General features: G+C 42.3%; 2 protein-coding genes across 4 annotated transcripts in view; one reads left to right on the top strand and one right to left on the bottom strand.

Annotated features, from left to right (window-relative positions):
* fam222ba (family with sequence similarity 222 member Ba) overlaps positions 1 to 5,224 on the top strand; it is a 28,841-nt gene extending 23,617 nt beyond the window's left edge. Inside the window, exon 3 of the mRNA XM_062405858.1 lies at positions 1,530 to 5,224. Within this exon, the coding sequence (XP_062261842.1) occupies positions 1,530 to 3,250 (1,721 nt within the window). The 3' untranslated portion in view covers positions 3,251 to 5,224. The remainder of the gene's footprint in view (positions 1 to 1,529) is intronic.
* Positions 4,964 to 18,054, bottom strand: trpv1 (transient receptor potential cation channel, subfamily V, member 1). 3 transcript variants are annotated; one of them, XM_062405856.1, is made up of 16 exons: positions 17,460 to 18,054; positions 15,957 to 16,163; positions 15,632 to 15,789; positions 15,382 to 15,534; positions 15,130 to 15,267; positions 12,191 to 12,489; positions 11,862 to 12,038; positions 11,617 to 11,772; positions 11,152 to 11,247; positions 10,993 to 11,063; positions 9,293 to 9,458; positions 9,136 to 9,202; positions 8,566 to 8,903; positions 8,351 to 8,472; positions 6,241 to 6,362; positions 4,964 to 6,135 (listed from the first exon to the last, which is right to left on the bottom strand). In XM_062405856.1, exons 2-16 carry the CDS (start codon positions 16,139 to 16,141, stop codon positions 6,041 to 6,043), a joined length of 2,343 nt encoding a protein of 780 aa, XP_062261840.1. In that variant the 5' UTR covers positions 16,142 to 16,163; positions 17,460 to 18,054; the 3' UTR covers positions 4,964 to 6,040. The 3 variants fall into 3 exon arrangements, with proteins under 3 accessions (XP_062261840.1, XP_062261841.1, XP_062261839.1); XM_062405857.1 differs by having other exon boundaries at positions 17,945 to 18,054; XM_062405855.1 differs by having other exon boundaries at positions 15,957 to 18,054.
* Between the last annotated feature and the right edge of the window lie 176 nt (positions 18,055 to 18,230).

Genomic DNA, 18,230 nt, shown 5'->3' with positions numbered 1-18,230 from the left:
TTATTCAGCGACAGACATTAGGCCCCTGTGATGGCGGGCGTCAAGCTCCAACCCCTTGGCCCAGACCCCAGCATTAATGAGGCTGCCATCATCGGGCTGAACTTAGTCACAGCAGCCCTGTGTGCCGCCCCATACCGGCCCAGCACATCGCTGCTTATTGTTTCCTGTTCACAAATTAAGCAGGAATTAATTAGCCAGTTGGCACAACTCTCTGTGCCACTGTGTCAGTGCTCACAGCTCCGTCCCTCATCCCCCAAGCCTCCCCCTTCTGTGAGACTGGGCATTACGGCCATGGCCGCATGAAACGGGCGCCCTTTGCCAGCAATTCAAATATTTCAAGTTGCTGCTCACTCAACAACAAAGAGAAGTAGTTGTAATGTAGACAATCCATTTTACTTTTTTAAACAAAAAGTTCCTCTCCTCAAAACAAAATTAAATGTAACTCAATAACAAGTGATCGCTTGTGTCTGTCAAAGCTGTGGTAAAAGTAGGTCAGATTAGAAGTGCGAAGGTGATCAGGACAGTGAGATGAAGCAAAGCAGGGAGACAAGCCTGTCATTCTGGGGTGGCTGTGGCAAAGAGGGTAAGCGGGTCAGCCACTAGCCAGAGGGCCATTAGCTCGATCCCAGTCTCCCCAATTCCGTGTGCCAGTGCCCTTGGGCAATATACTGACCCCCAACTTGAGTGATGTGTGATATAGGATGTGATATAGATGCACTGAATGAAAATGAGGGTGAATGGATGAATATCAAAAATTCTACTATTAATCACTTTGAGTGGAAAGACTAGAAAAGTTCTTAACAAATACACTATTTACTGATATTCATTGTGCTACTGACAAAACTGCCCTCACACATGCACAAACACATAATCATGTTCGCATTGTCAGGTTGACATGGTTAAATTTAACCACGGTGCTTAGTAGGTATAACAAATGTCTGTGAGCTGAGACCTGGGAGGTGTTCCCGCAAATAATAGACGTTGCTGCTGTGTCTGATTACCTGTCTGCTGTCATGGAGCTCTGCTCTCCACGTCTATCTCTTTCTTTTCTTCTCCCCAAAGCAGCCACAGGGGACTATCAGTGCCTCACGCGCTCAATGTTTATTTTGTGAGTCAGTAGCAAGCAGCACAGCACCCTCTACACCGGTATACTTATTGTTTGCCCGGATGCTGCATCAATTAAGCCCACTAAGAGCTCCTGACCTCAGAGTCACAGACACTAACACAAAATTGGATTTTTGGACGTGTTGGTCTTAGAAGTTCAGTGGAGAATGGGAGGGGGAATCTCTCTCCCTCATGAGATGAGAGCTGTTAGGGTTTTTTAGAGAAAAGCAATGAGGTATGGAATATCAGAGTGCTTTCCAAATCAAGTTCCCCTCAGCTGCTCAGATTACAACTGATGTGCTCTTTTGTGCCATATACACTGGATTGTTCTCTCTTTCTCTCATTGTGCCTTTCTCTCCATTCTCTTCATCTCTCTTAATTTCTGACTCTTCTTGCTTTCTGACCTATCCTGTCCTCCTCCACAGGGGACACCACACAAAGGATGAGATCCACTCCGTTTCCAACCCCTGCAGAATTGGATGCATATGCTAAGAAGGTTGCCAACCACCCCCTCACCATCAAAATATTCCCTAACAGCGTCAAGGTCCCCCAGCGAAACCACGTGCGGCGCACAGTGAACGGGCTGGATACGTCAGGCCAGCGCTACAGCCCTTACCCTTCGTCTCAGGTCATTGCCAAGACAGGCCTCCTTGCAATCATCAAGGGGCCTACAGTCAAAGGCGTCCTAAAAGATTTTGACGGCAGCCGGGCACGCTTACACGCTGAAGTCATGAACCATCCCACTGGACCCTACCAAGTGGCTTCGACCAGCACTTTAAATCACCACCCACCTCTGCCGAACCTTCACGTGACTCAGCATAACTTAACCCTTCGACAACAGGACCCACCTCAGGCTCTACAGATGCCCCTTCCTCAGCACCAGGGTCACACCCAGAGCCTCAGACACCCTCCCCATATGGCCCAGCACCCTCAGGGCCCACCTAGACTTCAGACTATGTCTCAGCACCCAGCTCTTGGCCATCCCCAGGGGCCCCCTACTGTCATGCTTCAGCAGCAGCACCTTCAGCAGCAGCAGCAGCAGCCGCCACTTTGTCTGCAGGGGGGCAGAAAGCCACCAGATGGCGATGCACCTCCTAATGTTACAGTCTCTACCTCAACCATTCCACTCTCAATGGCTACTGGGCTGCACCCGGGCCGCCAGGCCGACCTGAGCACCATTGTGCATCAGATCAACCAGTTCTGCCAAACTCGAGCCCAAGGTGCAGGAGCAACCTCCATGTGCGAGGGCCAGATCGCCAACCCCAGCCCTATTAGTAGGAACCTGCTTATCAGCGCCTGCTCCAGGGTCTCGATGCACAGCCACCCTGGCACCCCTGGCTTCCCCCCACCCAACTGCATTATTTGCCCTCAAGAGAAAGCCACAACCCCAATGGGAGCTCATCTTCCACCCGGCATGACTGCTATGAACCACTTGCCTTCCAGCCACACTGATCTCAAGCAGCAGCACCAACTGCAGCATCATCTGCATCAACAACAGAATCAGCAGCAACAACAGATACAACATAACACACAGCAGCAGAAGATGCTCTCTTGGAATCCGCACCAGATGGCTCATGTACCCCACATTCAAAATGGTGGGACCCACATCTGCAAGCAGCCTTCAAGGGACCCCACCTTCCATTTTAAGGGCATGAGCTACCCCGCAGAAGTGTGTGTAGGTCAGCCTTACACACTGAAGCCTCCTGTAGAGAGGCCCACCCCCTCTCCCCCAGTCAATAACAACTGCATGCCTGGTCCCATGGCTCACTACACTAATGGTCATTACTTCCAGTCTCACATTTGGAACAGCAGCATCCTTCCCACACCCAACAGTGACAGCTCCGGGTCTCAGGACATAGCCATGCCATTCCATGGTGCAGGCCCAGGGGGTTGCACCACACTAGACTGTGGGCCCCCTGGGGCCACCCATTATAGGCTAGGAGCGAGCTCCTCCTCCACCTCTTCCTCTGCCCAGACTACTCTGATACAAACAGCAGATTACTTGGGTGGGGACTTCCAGACGCCCTATTTCTGCGATCAGAATCTAGGGTTGATGGGCAAGATGCACAGGCCTTCTCTGAGCAGGGTAGGTCCAGAGGTTGGGGATGGCAGAACCGCTCTCATCCAGCACCCAGGGTACAGATAAGCTATGGCCTTGTCTACACAACAGTTTTCAAACCCCTTTGTTTAGTCTTAAGAAAGGAAACACAAGAAGAAAATTTAGTTGATAACTTAAGCAAATTACTGCTTATGTTAAAGAGGGTAAATTAATATATTAAATGAAGAACAGTATTTTTTTGTTCTTTTGTTCTTTTTTTAAAATACATCTTGCAAGTGATCAATTGCTACTTTTATTTTTGTTGAGTGCATTTATCGAGCACTTTAGGGAACTTTTTCATGTACGTGTGTGTACATGTCTGTACTATGTGTGTGTCATTCCCTTCTTCCTCCTCTTCTATCATACTTGCCTATTTGTGTGCCTGGATCTACAGATCCTGTGTTATTTCAACTTAAGATCTACCGATAATATTTTCTTATGCATGATAAAAGAAGAAGAAAAACAAATAGATGGCCCATTAAAAAACTCTGATGGATGTTTTTACAGGGTCTTGTCAGGATTATTTTGTTTTAGACAAGTGACTAATTCAAATTTTGGTGTCAATGCTCAAATTTCGTAGTAGCTTGATTGAACACAATCATTAGAGAGTAATGATCTCGTTTCAATGCAAAGCGATCAGACACTGGAGATAGTAGTACAGCTTGCGTTATGCACACGTACACAGTGGTTTTATTCTTTTTAAATATAACTATTTATTTGTATAATGGGACTATTCAACATTGATTCCTTTCTATTGGTTAAGGCTACATGTAATCAAGTTGCATGTACATAGTTGTGATCCAGCAGGGAGCAAATATGTTAAATAGGTGATGCTCTGTTCTGCTTACAATGCTGCAATGAATTCAGGTGTTTAAAAAAAACTTGTTAATGCCAGGAAGGTTTGGCAACAACATTGTGAAGTACGCTCATACCTTCAAACGGCCAAAGTCAGGTTCACAAAGACACACTGTTATGAAGATGCCATTTTATTTTGTTTCCTTTTCAGATCATTTTTTGTAACCATGACAAATGTAATACTTGAATGTTGAGATTATTGAAGGGGATTGGTTAGTTTTGAGGACAGAACTCTGGACTATAGGAAGGTATGGTGTTACAAAATGTCCCACAGAATCGAACTACCAGTCGAGCCAGAGTTTTGATCCAGACAGCAGGAACTTAAGTGGATTAAGTTATGTGCAGTTGCTACTGATTTTGTTGTGAAGTCTGTCTGGAAAGACCAAATTGATCACTTGCAAGATCACTTGGAGGTAAACAAAACTGACCTTTTGAGTTTAAAGTGAAACAGCAAATGCATTGTTTATTTTATTGTACACTGGCTTACCTACTAGACTACTGTAACTTAAAAAATGTAATGATTGTGTGTGAATGTTGCCTGCTGATGTGGGTAGACTTCAGGGTGTGTATGTGTGTAGGAGAGAGATTGAGAAAGAGTGGTTGTGTGTGTGTATAGAAACACAATGATGCCCATGTTTTATTCACCTAACTCCCTAACAGCCCTTAAAAAGCCTTAAGTGTTTGGTCCTTGGACTTTCCTTTGCAAATGAGCATGGTTTTGACGAAAACCCCAAACAATAAGGTGAAGGAAGACAGTAAGGATACACAGAAATAGCATTTCTTTTCTTTCTGATCTTTTTATTTTGATGTTTTGTTGAATAGACAGACAATTCCTTAGAAATTCTTTATTACGGAAAGCGATAAAAGGAGTAATATTTTGTAATTATATATTTTAGCAATGTGTAGTTACAGGGCTGTAACTTTTTTTTTTTTTTTTCAAGTTTCAAAGCTTCAGTTTGCAGTTGTGACTATTTATAATACTTGATTTGCCTGTTATTTAAATTTTATTTTCTCCTTTGTTTCTTGTACTATTGCTGTGAAAAGGAAGAAGGTCCACAAGCCTTTTTTTGTCATTCTGTACTAGAGGTAAGAGGTGAGTGCGTGAGAGTTGTGCTACTCTTTTTGTAATATTGTAATAATAAAATAAAGTTCTAATTTATGCTTTGATATGAGTCTGAGCCGTCAATTTGGATTATCTGGAACATTTTTATGTACGTTGGAACTAACAAAAGATGATTTAACTGCATGTTTTCTATTGCTCTTTTCATTCTGCAGCTTAGTAACTTTTAACTATTACATGTGCAGGTAGGTCAGTTATTCACACACTTGTCTAACATGAAACTGAATGGTCCAAAGGGTCGATCTACACCAACAGCTGGTGCTATAGGCAGTCATAGCTGCACCTATTGCTGTGCTTTCACGCTATTTATCTGAGCCCGGCTCTGCCAAATAGAAACAGGAAGAAGAGTAGACAGAGCAAGCTGTGAAATCTGCAGGACTGTGTGGCTGCAGTAGATTTAGCTTGTCTGGCTGTGATGAAAATGGGACCCGTTTAAAGGGCACACAGCAGGAGGGCAGGATCAGCAACTTCGTCCTCCATCTTGCCCCTTGAGGGATTTTGAGCCGTGCCTTTGGATGCTGTCTTTTTTTGCAGACAGAGGACATGCATCCTGTTTAGGTGGAGCCATAGGCATCTAAAAACGGATTAAATAGTTGATGGGTTTCTTTGGTATATAAGAAGCACTTGTTACAGCATTCAGCATTTATAATTCTCTTTAACAGTCAATTAGATGAAAGTCAACAATCTCTTTCTCGTCACGGTCCCTATCTGAGATATTGCCTCAAAGATTCCATTTAAAGTCAAGCTGACAGTGGAGTAGCAGTCATTTAGGAAGGTAGAGCTGAGAGTGAATACTGTCTTTGGGCTTGAATGCCTCGTCGCTCAGGTCAGTCAGGCTGAGTGAAGCCCTGAGCTGGGTCTTTTCAGACGGGTTGGCTGCTAAGAGGACTCATCTCTGTGGACTGATGTGTCTGCAATTGCCTACTGTTGTCCCCGAATAAGCCTCTCCAGCTCCTCCCTGTGGAAAAAGGAGGAAACGTCACCAGGGGCGGATCACTTTCCTGCCACAGAGGATTACTAGATTAGAAAAAGGCTTTTTTCTAATCAAGAACCGTGTCTGCACCTCTGTTTGGTCTGTGCTGCGGCGTGTCTGGTGTGGGCTGGTGTAAACGATCCCAGCAGCCGGGATCCTCATTGATTTTGCCCAGGTTGATGTTCCATTTGTTCCAGTTGACTTCCTCCACTCTGAGACGACAAGAAGAGACACATGCTCCAATTACTGTCCGCTGTGTGACACATCAATCAGACGTCAGAGAAGGCAAATTAGTGAAGAACAGTGTGCTGCACTTAAATCGATCCCGCTCACACAGTAGCATCATTTGTTAAATCTTAAAGCACAAACCTTTGCTTTTACTTTCACATTTCCCTGCTGTCTTTTATTCCTCTGTTATAAATCCGAGGGGTAACTTGTAAAAAAGATTACATTTTGAAAAACATAGGAGACAATGTCTAAAATGCCATATAGCAGCCAAACTTTAAGATCATGTGATGAAATTACTATGTCAACACGTCTCACTGTCACGCAAAACACCAGGTCCCAAAAGTATGGACACACATGAGGATGATGTGTCTCATCCAGCACAACTAGACCCAAAATATGAGTACTACTGAGTGGGGCAACTAATATTCTCTGACTCTGGCCTGTTGCTTTCTTACCGAGCATGTACAATGAATGCACACTTCAGCCCCCAGCCCCCAAAAACCAACCAGTAATCACATGCTGAAATAAAAGTCTTCCCCTCGTTTACTTTGCAGTCAGACTAAATGAATAGGATCTTGCTAAATGTATAGCTTTATATCAACTGAAGTAATGAAGATATCAGAGATTTGCAGTCTCTACCAGACAGGACGTCAATATTGTGTGTGACGAGACTGCAGCTGTGTTCGACTGCACTTAGGCACAGTGGTGCTTTGAGCTAAATGCTTCTCTCCTCACGCTGACATGCCCACAATGACAACGCTAACACGCTGATATTTAGCAGGTGGGATCTTTCCTCCATTCTGCATGTTGGCGCGGACACATTTGCAAACTAGCAGCAACCAGAAGCAGGAGCAGCTGGGGCCCATGAGTTTTGCATGTATTTGCATTTAAACCAACGTATTGGACAAGAAATCGTTTGGCTTAATGATGGGGCTAGATGAACTGGGGATCACCTAAAGGGGATTCTGTTTTGAATTCAACAGGATTTGTCGTCTCAACTAGTCGTTAAAACATCAAAATCCCAAAGGTCAACATCATGGTTGTGTTAAAGGAGACTCCTAGCATCATCGAGCTGGGGATGGCAATGAGACAAATAAACATTGCCATCCTTAGAGCCAGATCCTTAACATGGTCACAGTGCAGTTTACATGTGCTGGAGTTTTTGTTACCTCCACCAACTTTGTTTGTTTGTTAGCAAGATTAGGCCAAATCTGGACTGATTGCCACGACACTTGGTGGAAGGATGTGGTATGGGTAAGGAAAGAACACAGAAAACCTTTGTGTGGATCAAGGAACTTTTTTCACATTCTTTAATATGAGAGGGCATTTCTCAACATATTCGTATATTTCTCAGTAAGTAATTCATGGATATTGAATTAAAATATAATCAGATTATGTGACTGATACTAAATGTGTGTAATTTGATGTAAATCCAAATAAAAATCCAAATCTAGTGAATTTAAATGCGCTTTCATAAGGAGACTGTTCGGATATATGAACACTGAGTTTCATTCTTGTAAAATGTTAAACCATCCAACCTGATATAATTGATATTACTAACATATTGAATATTCTATCTATATTCTAGGGTCCAGTGCCATGGGGAACATACTCAGTCGATACTTTTATCTTTCTGCATTCATCTCCCTTTCTGGGGTTTTCCTCTCTCTCCTTTTCTATTCCTCCAATTAATTACTGAGTGAAGATGTCAGTGTCTCTGCTCCTCCAACTTCTCATGTCTCACACAACTGTTGTTACACAATTCTAGTGACATTCTAATCTTCATGTGTTTAATATTCATCTTTCCATGTGCTTCATTTACTCATGCATATAAATCAAACTAACAAATTTACACAAACTCCCTACAGCTGTTGAAATTTCTCTCTGGGGCCTTATTGTGATCTACTGTCACAATGTGACTGTCTGAACATTTTGGTAACTGACGTGTGAGCTGAGCAAAGCAGAATCTAACCTGAAACACCGGCGACGATCATCTCCAAGAGCCGTGCCCAGTTTCTTCTCCACCCCGCAGCGAAACCTCCTCCTCAGGAAACCAGGCAGCCTTTTCTCCATGTCCAGGATGGTGATGGACCTCTGAAACCAAATTCACAGCACCTCACTCAAACCACAGCCACCTAGATGAAGTCACTCAGACGACTAGTGGAAACCAATGGATGCTTCACTCACCTGCAGCTTCCAGATGCTGCTGCTCTGCATTTGGATCCTCTCTACGGTGCGGTTCATGAGGGCGATGAGCATGTTGAACAGCAGGATGTAGGTGAGAATGATGTAGGAGATGAGGAGCATGTAGAAGACCTCCGTGTTTTGGGAGTCCTGCATGAACTCCATGTCGCCCATGCCGATGGTGAACTTGAAGAGCTGCAGTGTGGTGTAGGTGATGTTGGAGTAGCTGGGTTTCAGGCACTCCTCATCAGCATCGAGGGGACCAATGAAACGCCCTTTACCAATTGTTACAGTTTTGTTGATGTTTTTCACAGAAGGTTCTATGAGCAGGGAGACCACGGCTGAGACAGGAAACAGGAAGAGGAGGAAGTATTACATTTTATCTCAATGTGCTTTTGACTTGTTTGTGAAATGGATTTATTTTGAAAATGTAGGAGAGTGCTAGTTTTCAAATCAATGTAAGGTAATTACAACTAGGATGATATTCATTTGTGCATTCTATTTGCAAGTCAGAAAGTATTGTGAGGTGGTATTGAATGCCTCTTGTCATTCATAGAGCTAAACGTCAAATACCTGCAGAAAATCCAAAGAGGAAGACGACATAGACAAAAAGAAATCGCAGGATGTCACTGAGGATCATCTACAAAAAGAGAGGAAACAAGAGGCATCAGGGATGAGAGTGGTCACTGAGGGGTTCACCGTGACACAGCCGAGGCCGCGTGGACTGTACCTTCTGTATCATGACACTGTAGATGCCCATGTGTCTGTCTCCCCTGGAATAGTAGAGCAGGTTCACCCAGCTCAGGGCCAGACACAGCACCATGAAGCCCAGGTACGCCTGCTGCCCGCACACGTACAGCCCGGCTGAGGTTATGAAGAGGAAGCCCTGCAAGAAACTGGCAAACAGTAGAGTGGTCACAACTTTGATTTAAAATGAGAACTCAGTGCAGCAGTCCCCTTATGAAACCACATTTAAATTCATTAGATCTGGAGTTTTAAATAGCAGTCCCTTAAACTAGTCTGATTTTTTTTTCATCAAGGGTAATGGATTCTTCTCTTCTTCTGAGAAATTATGAAAAGCTCTCTATCTCACAATGTTAAAAAATGGCAAATGATTCCTGGAACTTCCCCTTTGATCTGAATCTGCACCAAAATGTGATGTGTGAATCTGTCTATTCGTTTTTGCACAATCCTTCCAATTATGAAACAAACAATCAAATTTACTCCTTGGTGAGTATAACCATACAAATCTATATTATCAAACATAAAACAGTGAGGTTGGTATGTTTTTACTTTGTAAAATAACATATTGAAGACACTTTAAAAGATCATATGAGGCTGTTTATATGTCATTGGACTGTGCGCTGTTTCATTAATCCCCTGTGTTATTCACTGTTTGTCCTTTATGGTGAGTTGTTCTTTTAGTAGTAGTACTTAAAATTGAACAGTGATTGTAAACTAATCAAAGATGTTTAATGTCAAACTGAAACCAGTTTTATAAAAAGGGATTTAGACCGATCAAATAATCAAACAAGTATATTTATAGATGAATCCAACACAAGCTCTAAATAATTTAAACCATTAATAACGGCTCCCTTCCATTAAGCTGCTTCTGCTTCAGGGTTCTTGTGTTGTTCATGTCGGCTCCTGTTCACACTTTCATGACTTACACTTAAATAGGACTGGAATTGTTGTTGTTTTTTCCGCTGTGACTTTCCAATGATGACAAGTCAAAATGTCTGACTGATCTGTAAAGTCAGTTGACGACTGTAAGTGGGATCTCCTGTATGTAGTCAAGGCATTTACTTGTCAGTGATTGAAGGGATGATATCAATACACTACTATGACAGTATGTACAGGAAACAAGTACTGTGGCATTTCCATTAGCAGCAGAGTAACAACCAGGTGACTATAACTTTGTGAATCGATGAATTGCATTGTTTTCTTCAGATTATTTAATTTCTATTATAAATAGAAATGTTGGTGACCAAATAAGCCACATTCAACCCGTTTCTGACTTGATGTGTGAAACAGTTGTTGGAACCCTTCTTGTACGAACTATGTGTATATCTGTGTTATTATTCTAGTTAATGCCTGAAAACATTGATCCAAAAACCCATCTCTCTGTGACCTTTAGTGACTCCCACTAGATAGTGCACTAGCACCAGCATCTCTGACCAAAACAAACACTTCACTGGCCGCAGATTACCCTCTCATCCGGTTCCGTAAAGTTCGGTAAAAATGGCCCCTAATCCCACATCGAACAACAACAACTAAATAAAGTGACCCTCTGTACAGGAGGGAAAATAAAAAATATCTTGCAAACATGATATTTGTTTTCCGCTATGTTTTTGATAAAATCTCATGTAACTGTCTGAAAATCTTTATGGACAGACAGACAGAGAAAAACATAGATACATTTTTACTTACAACAGAATCTCATAATATCCATCGATCATCAACGTCTGCAGCTTTGGTCGCTTCCTGCACATGTCAATTATCTGGGGATTTAGGAAAAAGGGCAAGAGTCCCATGACTGCAATACATTCTCAACAAGATGGTGATAAGATTTCGAGTAAGAGCACATACCCCTCCTAAAAAGAAATAGATGTTTGCCAGTAGTAATAGTAGCTGGCCTGAAACATACAGGTAACCCTTCAAGTTGTGTTCCAGGCGAAACGGAAGCTGTGGAGCAGAGGTCAGACGTCAGCATCATCAGCACAAGTCTGTCTCAGATGGATCATAAACTATATTTAAAGATGGACGACATTGCTGGCTCCAAAGAAATGAAGCCAAAGCGCCATGATTGCCACCTGGCGGCTGGATGCACTAATCTGGACCCCTCCATGGTAGTAAATGGGACATGAACATAGACAAAAAAGTTGTTTCTGAAAGATGGGTTCATCCCTCGATCGCTACTGTGCATACTCTTGCTCCATATGCGCAAGATGGCGGAACTGGTATCATGGATATTTTAGCTCCATTTCAGGATAGCGGAAGGAAGTGCAGAAGCGTTATCCATCTTTATATTCAATCTAGTTCCCTGAACCTCACCTGTAATTCTTTCTTATTGTAACCCACAAGAGTGAATATGATCAGGTACAGAAGGTAGAACAGGAAGTTGACGAAAAACAGGGGACCCGCAAACTTCTTCCACTTCTCATCCAGCATTCGGTTCAGAGGTTCCGTCTCAAGCATCTTGTGACGGTTCTGCAAGGAAACAGGAGGAGAAAGATGTTTAAGAACGGGATGACAGCAACAGCAGCAGCCCTGACTAAGCTCTTGATGCCAGAACTCACAGGAATGTCGCTGCCGCGGATTAGTATCTCCAAGACTGAGGCTTCCTCGCACGAATCCAAAGTGGCCAGGTCGTACAGGGAGCAGTTGACCGGCCCGTAAACCCATTCGGTGAATTTACGGGACAAATGTTTGGTGTGGCTCTCTTGGAATTCCCGTTTCAGGATGTGGGCAAAAAGCTGCAGGCAAATGAAAGGAAAGCCAGAAGGTTCACTGTCGGTTGTCCCTGCCGTTAAACACTCAATCTAAAACTGTAGACTTGTCTGGAGCACACTTCTAGGCAGCAGGACTATGGACATCTCTTAAATGAGCTAGCAACATCTCTACTGACCCCTATCTTGCCAGTCTTGGCAGCCATTTTGAGAGGGGTTAGCCCCTGGTGGTTCTCGATGTCTTCCAGCTTCAGCTTCGGATGCAGTCGGGCAGTGGTCTTGAGGATGCTGTCGTATATGTTGGTGATGAAGTCGGTGTTCTCAATGGAGTTGTCAGCAATCACCACCAGAGCATGCAGTACTGTGTTACCCTGAGAATCTGCCAGCTTTGCATTCGCCTGCTCGTACTCGTTCTCCATCAGGTAGTCCACCACGTCAGCCTGGTTGGTGCATGCGGCCAGAGACAGAGGCAACTCACCTGAGGAAGACGCAGAGGGGGAATTTCAGTCTGTGACTGGTCTTTATTTAGCCTGTGTTTGTGTCATATATTAAAACTGTTCATGCCTGCAGAGCTTTGAGACTAGCACATCTTTTCTCATTCAAATTAGTTGAGAATGAAAGATATAGTCCCCTACCAAGGTCTCTTTCCGAGAACCAAGTTTACAGTTTATCTCTAATGGACATTGGTTGATTGAAATGACCCTTCTGGGTTTATTCTATACACCTTTTCTTTTAACTCAGTCCCTGTTCAAGATTTAACATAACTTCTTAAAAAAAACCTTAAGTTCTATTAGTGTAACTTTAACTCTGGAAATCACTCTTATTTTATTATTATAATTTTATCCGTAAAATGGGAAAGACGTGCAGCAAAGAGCCGGGTCAGAACCAAATCGGCAGCCACTAATGAGGCTTCACGGGCGACCAGCTGTACTAGCAGGTGCCCAAAGTATTAAGTATTTACAGTTGGTGTTTCATCATTGGTTTCATACCAGGTTCAGTTTACTTGGTACAAGAGCAACTCGGCCTAAGAGAACAGATGTTTGTCTTCTGTAACCCTAATGTTGTCATCAGATATATTTCAATATGTGCTTTAATGTCCATTTTGTAGGATTTAGTGGGATATAGTGGTGAGGATATAGATTAATTAAGATATGAAAGTCTCATTTTGATCTAATGACAACACAATGATTTTGAGTTTCCGGTGATTTATATCTGATGAAAACATAATTAATAATAATGATAATGAATATTTTGTTGCACTTAATGTCAAAGATTTCTAGGACACAGAGTCTTTCAATATTAGTTGCATACTCAATTGGCTATTTAGTAGCAGAGGTGGGACCAAGTCATTTTTTTGCAAGTCCCAAGTAAGTCTCAAGTCTTTGCTCTCAAGTCCTGAGTCAAGTCCCAAGTCAAGACAGGCAAGTCCCGAGTCAAGTCCAAAGTCAAGACTGACAAGTCTCAAGTCAAGTCCAAGTCCTGCAGTTTGAGTTTCGAGTCTTTTCGAGTCCTTTTGATCACTGAGTAATAATATATTTACACAGATCATGTATGCTTTTAAAATCTGTATTTATTTATTTATTTATTTATTAAAACAAGTGCATTTGAAATTACAGAAAAAAATTGTGCCAACATTGCACTTCCGTATTGCACTATTAACCAGTCATTTTTAACATTTAACTCATATTTTGCAAGAATATTCTTCATTTTAAACCACTCCTACAGAATGAACACATTTGAAAAAACAAGTGCAACTGTAATTATTTGTACAAAAGTGCTAACATTGTATTTTGCATTTTAACTAGTTCCACAGCAGTTTCTGTCCTGTCCTGTGTTTATCTCACCTCATATTGTCTGTGTGTGTGTGTGTACATGTGAGAAACATAACAAATACATGAACATGAACATTTCTGTCCTGTCCTGTGTTTATCTCATCTCATTTATCCTACCTCATATTGTCTGTGTGTGTGTGTACATCTAGCCTTCAGGGCCCTATGCTGAATTGCATTTGCAAAAGACCAAATTGGCCAAAAGTCTGTCAGTCATTTGTGCACGATGTGGACGTAGTATGATTCCACCCAGTGCCGCTGCGAGCCATTTTGGTGCCCTAAGCATAACTCCTCTATGGTTACATTAAATAATCATCAATAAATACAAAAAAGAATAGTCAATCTTCTTTAACTTTTTTTGAGCAATTTAATATATCTCTTGTTCTGCCTTTTTTGTGATATACATGGCTAAAAGGTACCTAATATTTCTATACTGAAGTAATATCGGCATTATAATTGTAAGCTAATTTATTTAATGACGTTATTGTTGAGGGTTGATTTGTATTTCCGGTTTTAAGTGGGTTGTTGGTAGTGACTCTTATTTTGAAAGGGGGTTTTAAAGGAAGTGGGTGCTGTGATGAGTGAAGTTGTAAAATGAACGGAGAATAAGCGGGTGTGCTGTCCCGAGCGCATGACCTGCTCTCGTGTCCTTTGTCGGCTGAAGCCGGACTTATGATACAACCAAACGCTCGGCTACATAATTATAATAACTATGATAATTTTTCAGTTGCTTTTTTTTGGTGCCCCCTCAGGACTTGGTGCCCGACGCACAGCGCGTAGTGCGCGTTTCGGGAGCGGCGGCGCTGCACACACAGACGCACACAAACACGATGACAGATACAGAGCACTCCTTAATAACATACTTTTGAATCTTTGTGTTTTGGGGAAAGGAGCAAGTCTTATCAAGTCAAACGGCTCAAGTCCAAGTGAAGTCACGAGTCATTGATTTTGAAGTCCAAGTCGAGTTGCAAGTCTCTTTACAGTTTGCCAAGTCGAGTCTAAAGTCATCAAATTCATGATTCGAGTCTGACTCGAGTCCAAGTCATGTGACTCGAGTCCACACCTCTGTTTAGTAGTACTCCAGTGTCTTGAGCTTATACCCTTCGTTAGCATTAATTAAGAAAGTAATAGTTATTACTTACGACATGAAAAGAAAAAAAAGAAACTGAATTTTGTATATGGATATCCTCAATGGTTGAAGTGCAGCAGAGAAACAACCCAGTTCAAACAGCAACAAAGACTGTCAAGTGCTGAGTTGTACTTCCCGCTCTATAGAAGCGTAAACTCACCAAAGTAAAAGTAGGGGCTCTCATGTGGCCGGAAGAATTTTCCACAGGCTTTGGCATGGACATCTGCTCCTTTACTGACCAGTAGTTTCACATAGGAAATACTTCTCCTCTCGATGGCTATATGGAGAGCTGTCTGACCTGTCAGAGTCAAACATCATGGTGTTTACATATGAAAGACTGAGAGAGTGGGGTCCCTTAAAAAAAAGGATTGTGTGTGTTTCAAGCTCTTACATTCCCAGACAAAAAGTGTACCTTTGTAATAGCTGCTGGTGTAGGCTGCATTCACAAACTCTTTAATGTCGCCCAGCCTCTCGGAAATCTCAATTAATAATTCCACAGTCTCGTTCTTGCCATCGCGGAGGTGCAGGAGAGCCTTCATGAGGGGGGTTTTGCCATACGACTGATCTGCAGGTGCAACATAACAATCAGGGAGTAAATACACACACATCCAGACGGGTCAGCAGCTTCCAGTGTGGTGCACTCAGGGTCTTGACACACTCACAGAGGGAGTCGGACAGTTTCTTCATGTTTTGGTACAGGTACTGGTGCAGGCCCTCCAGCTTTCTGACGTCCCTGCTGGCCACTGCTTCAAACAGCCTATCAATGTCAAATGTCTGACTCTCTCTCTTCCGGTTGTTCGGCTCTATACCTCGGATCGCTCTACAATGCAAAATATCACACCGAAAATTGGGTTGGGACATACATGAGTCAAAAGTTCAAGCCGCTCGACATGAATCATCTCTTTGGGGCTTGATGACACACTGAAGCTGAGATATGGTGATTTACAAACAGGTAGGATCATATTATCAAGGCATGGAGAACCTCACTTGTCAAAGTTGAGATTGAATCTGAGTTTCGGCTTTGTCTGCTCCATTTCTTCCTGGTAATCAGTGTCCATTGGTGCCATTGGGGCCTCCTTGCCATTCTTATTTGCTGCTGTATTCCGTGATTTCTCCTCCTCTGTCCTGTCGTCTGTTTCCAGGGAGAAGCCAAACATCTCCGACTTCTTCATCTCTACCTCCCTCTGCAGTGGTCTATGTGGAGACATGGCACAAGTGGGACATGGCTTTTGAAAAGTGCAAAAGACATTTTTCTGTAGGCGAGTTATGAGCCACCCAAAGATTATAAAGATCGAACAGAATATTGAATACAATATCTCACTACCCTCTTCCAGCATCTGAGATTTCTCAAATCAAAAAGGCTGATTGTATATTAGAAAGAGTGCATACTCCCGACAAGGTGCAACAGTTCCTTTAAATTTAATCAAGCTGCACCAAATTGCACACACTTAGAAAGATATCACTCTCTTAAACATGCCTGACTGTTTACACCAAGAGTGGTTCCCTGGGAAATCCGAGAAAACTAACAAACACACAGACAAACAAACCAACAAACAAATGGACAGAGGTGTAAACATACCCTCCCTGACGAAAGTAAAAGTGCTGGACAACATGTTTAGTGTTTGTGCTTTCCACATCAGTTACAACGTGTCTGTCAGCTGAGTCTGAATGTGAATTTACCACACCTCACGGGCAGACAAACATGTGATAGCTCAACCCCACTGACTAACAAAGGAGTGTATTTATAAGATTTCCATGACAGCAGTGCACAAAACAGGATTTCGCAGCTACTTCTGTGGGTGGAATAATCCAATCCAGCTTTTCAGACGATCATATTGGTCCAAAGTGTCGATTTAGAGGATGACATGTTAAGGACAACGGAAACACGTCTCCTGCTGCTTCTTGTTCCCTTTTTTGTCAAGAAAATGGGGAATCAGTGACTCTGGAAACTGCATGATCATCACAAGACTGGCAGACACAAAGAATGCAGGAACAGAGAAGTCCATCTTACACTGAAACTCAAATATATTCTGGACATCCCATCTGAATGACATATTAAACATTTGATTTAATTGAAACACGATTTGAGAAATGTATTACGTGTTTTTTGGAAATTTGAGTTTTCAGAAGCAGCACACAATGCATTTATTTTCTTCTGTTTTTTTAAATATTGTTTATTATATTATTTTTTATTTGATTTAATTCGCATGGGAATTCAGCAGATTACTCCAGATAGTCTGATTATTAATAACTATTATTTCTTACAATAATATTAAAAAATAATAATGTGAAGAGAGACAGACTGTTTCCTCTGATTTTCTGTATCTTTATCAAATCTAAGCCACAATCAAGGCTGTGCAGAGTATGATCTTAAAGGTTTCATCCACAATAGGGTTTTGTTCATGTATGGATGCTGCAGATACTCCCCTGGACCTGACTCAATCTAATCTAAAAACAATCAAACAAGGACATAACACATTGGTGACTCACCAGAAATAATTCTTCTTCTCCCTCTTCCAGATGGTCTTCTTGATCAGAAATCTGATCCATCAGTCGAAAACCAAAACAAGCATACAAAGAGGAGCAGAGATCTGGGCGTGTGAATCCTATGGTCCAGTATGTCCTGAGATCCCAGCTCAGTGTAACAGAGATAAGGAAGCAGGAGGAAGCTAGAGGCAGATTGAGTGACCCGCCCTGGAGAATATCTGAGCACTTAAGTGAAGCCTTGTGTAAAAAGGGATGCTGTTATTGACCTCCCCCGGCTCGTCAGCAACTATGATGTGTTATATGGTATACATTACAATAATGTGTTTCAATGAGGAGTTCCTCGTGAGCTGAGCAGCTTTCTGCAATGTTTTCATCGTTACATTTCGAGTATTCAGCTGTCATATTCAGATGGAAAGAAATTCCCATAAAAGAAAATGTTTTAAAGATTGCTATGTGTTTCTGAAAATAAATATTCAAGAGAAACTTACCCTTTTTGTCTCGGCTTTTCTGCCACTTGTCCTTAATGTTACTGAAGCTCTTCCTGTGTCACATCAGCCTCTGGTTAGTTTCACAGTAATGGCAGTGTGTGTTCCCAGTGCAGCTGTTGTCCTGTGACTGAGTGTGTGGTTGCAAAGCTTCTGCATACAAGTTCTGGTTACTTTCGAAGGGTTACTTCCTTTTTTATTTTAATTTTTAATTTTTACAGTAACACAGTCACCAAGACAGTGAGATGTTTTATCTGCGTTAATGTACTACGTCATTCAATGTGTCTGT

Source organism: Platichthys flesus, chromosome 15 (genome assembly GCF_949316205.1).
Source record: "Platichthys flesus chromosome 15, fPlaFle2.1, whole genome shotgun sequence".
NCBI lineage: Eukaryota > Metazoa > Chordata > Actinopteri > Pleuronectiformes > Pleuronectidae > Platichthys > Platichthys flesus.
The sequence above is the reverse complement of the archived record's forward strand: the minus strand, read 5'-3'. Positions and strand labels throughout refer to the sequence as shown.

What these genes read in the sequence shown, in the direction of transcription:
- trpv1 (XM_062405855.1), bottom strand. Translation starts at nt 16,306, where the DNA reads ATGCTGGAAGAGGGTAGTGAGATATTGTATTCAATATTCTGTTCGATC. An exon ending in ACAGTGTCATGATACAGAAG is followed by an intron (nt 9,203 to 9,292) that starts GTACAGTCCACG and finishes CTCTTTTTGTAG; the next exon opens with ATGATCCTCAGTGACATCCT. An exon ending in CCTCTTTGGATTTTCTGCAG is followed by an intron (nt 8,904 to 9,135) that starts GTATTTGACGTT and finishes TTCCTGTCTCAG; the next exon opens with CCGTGGTCTCCCTGCTCATA.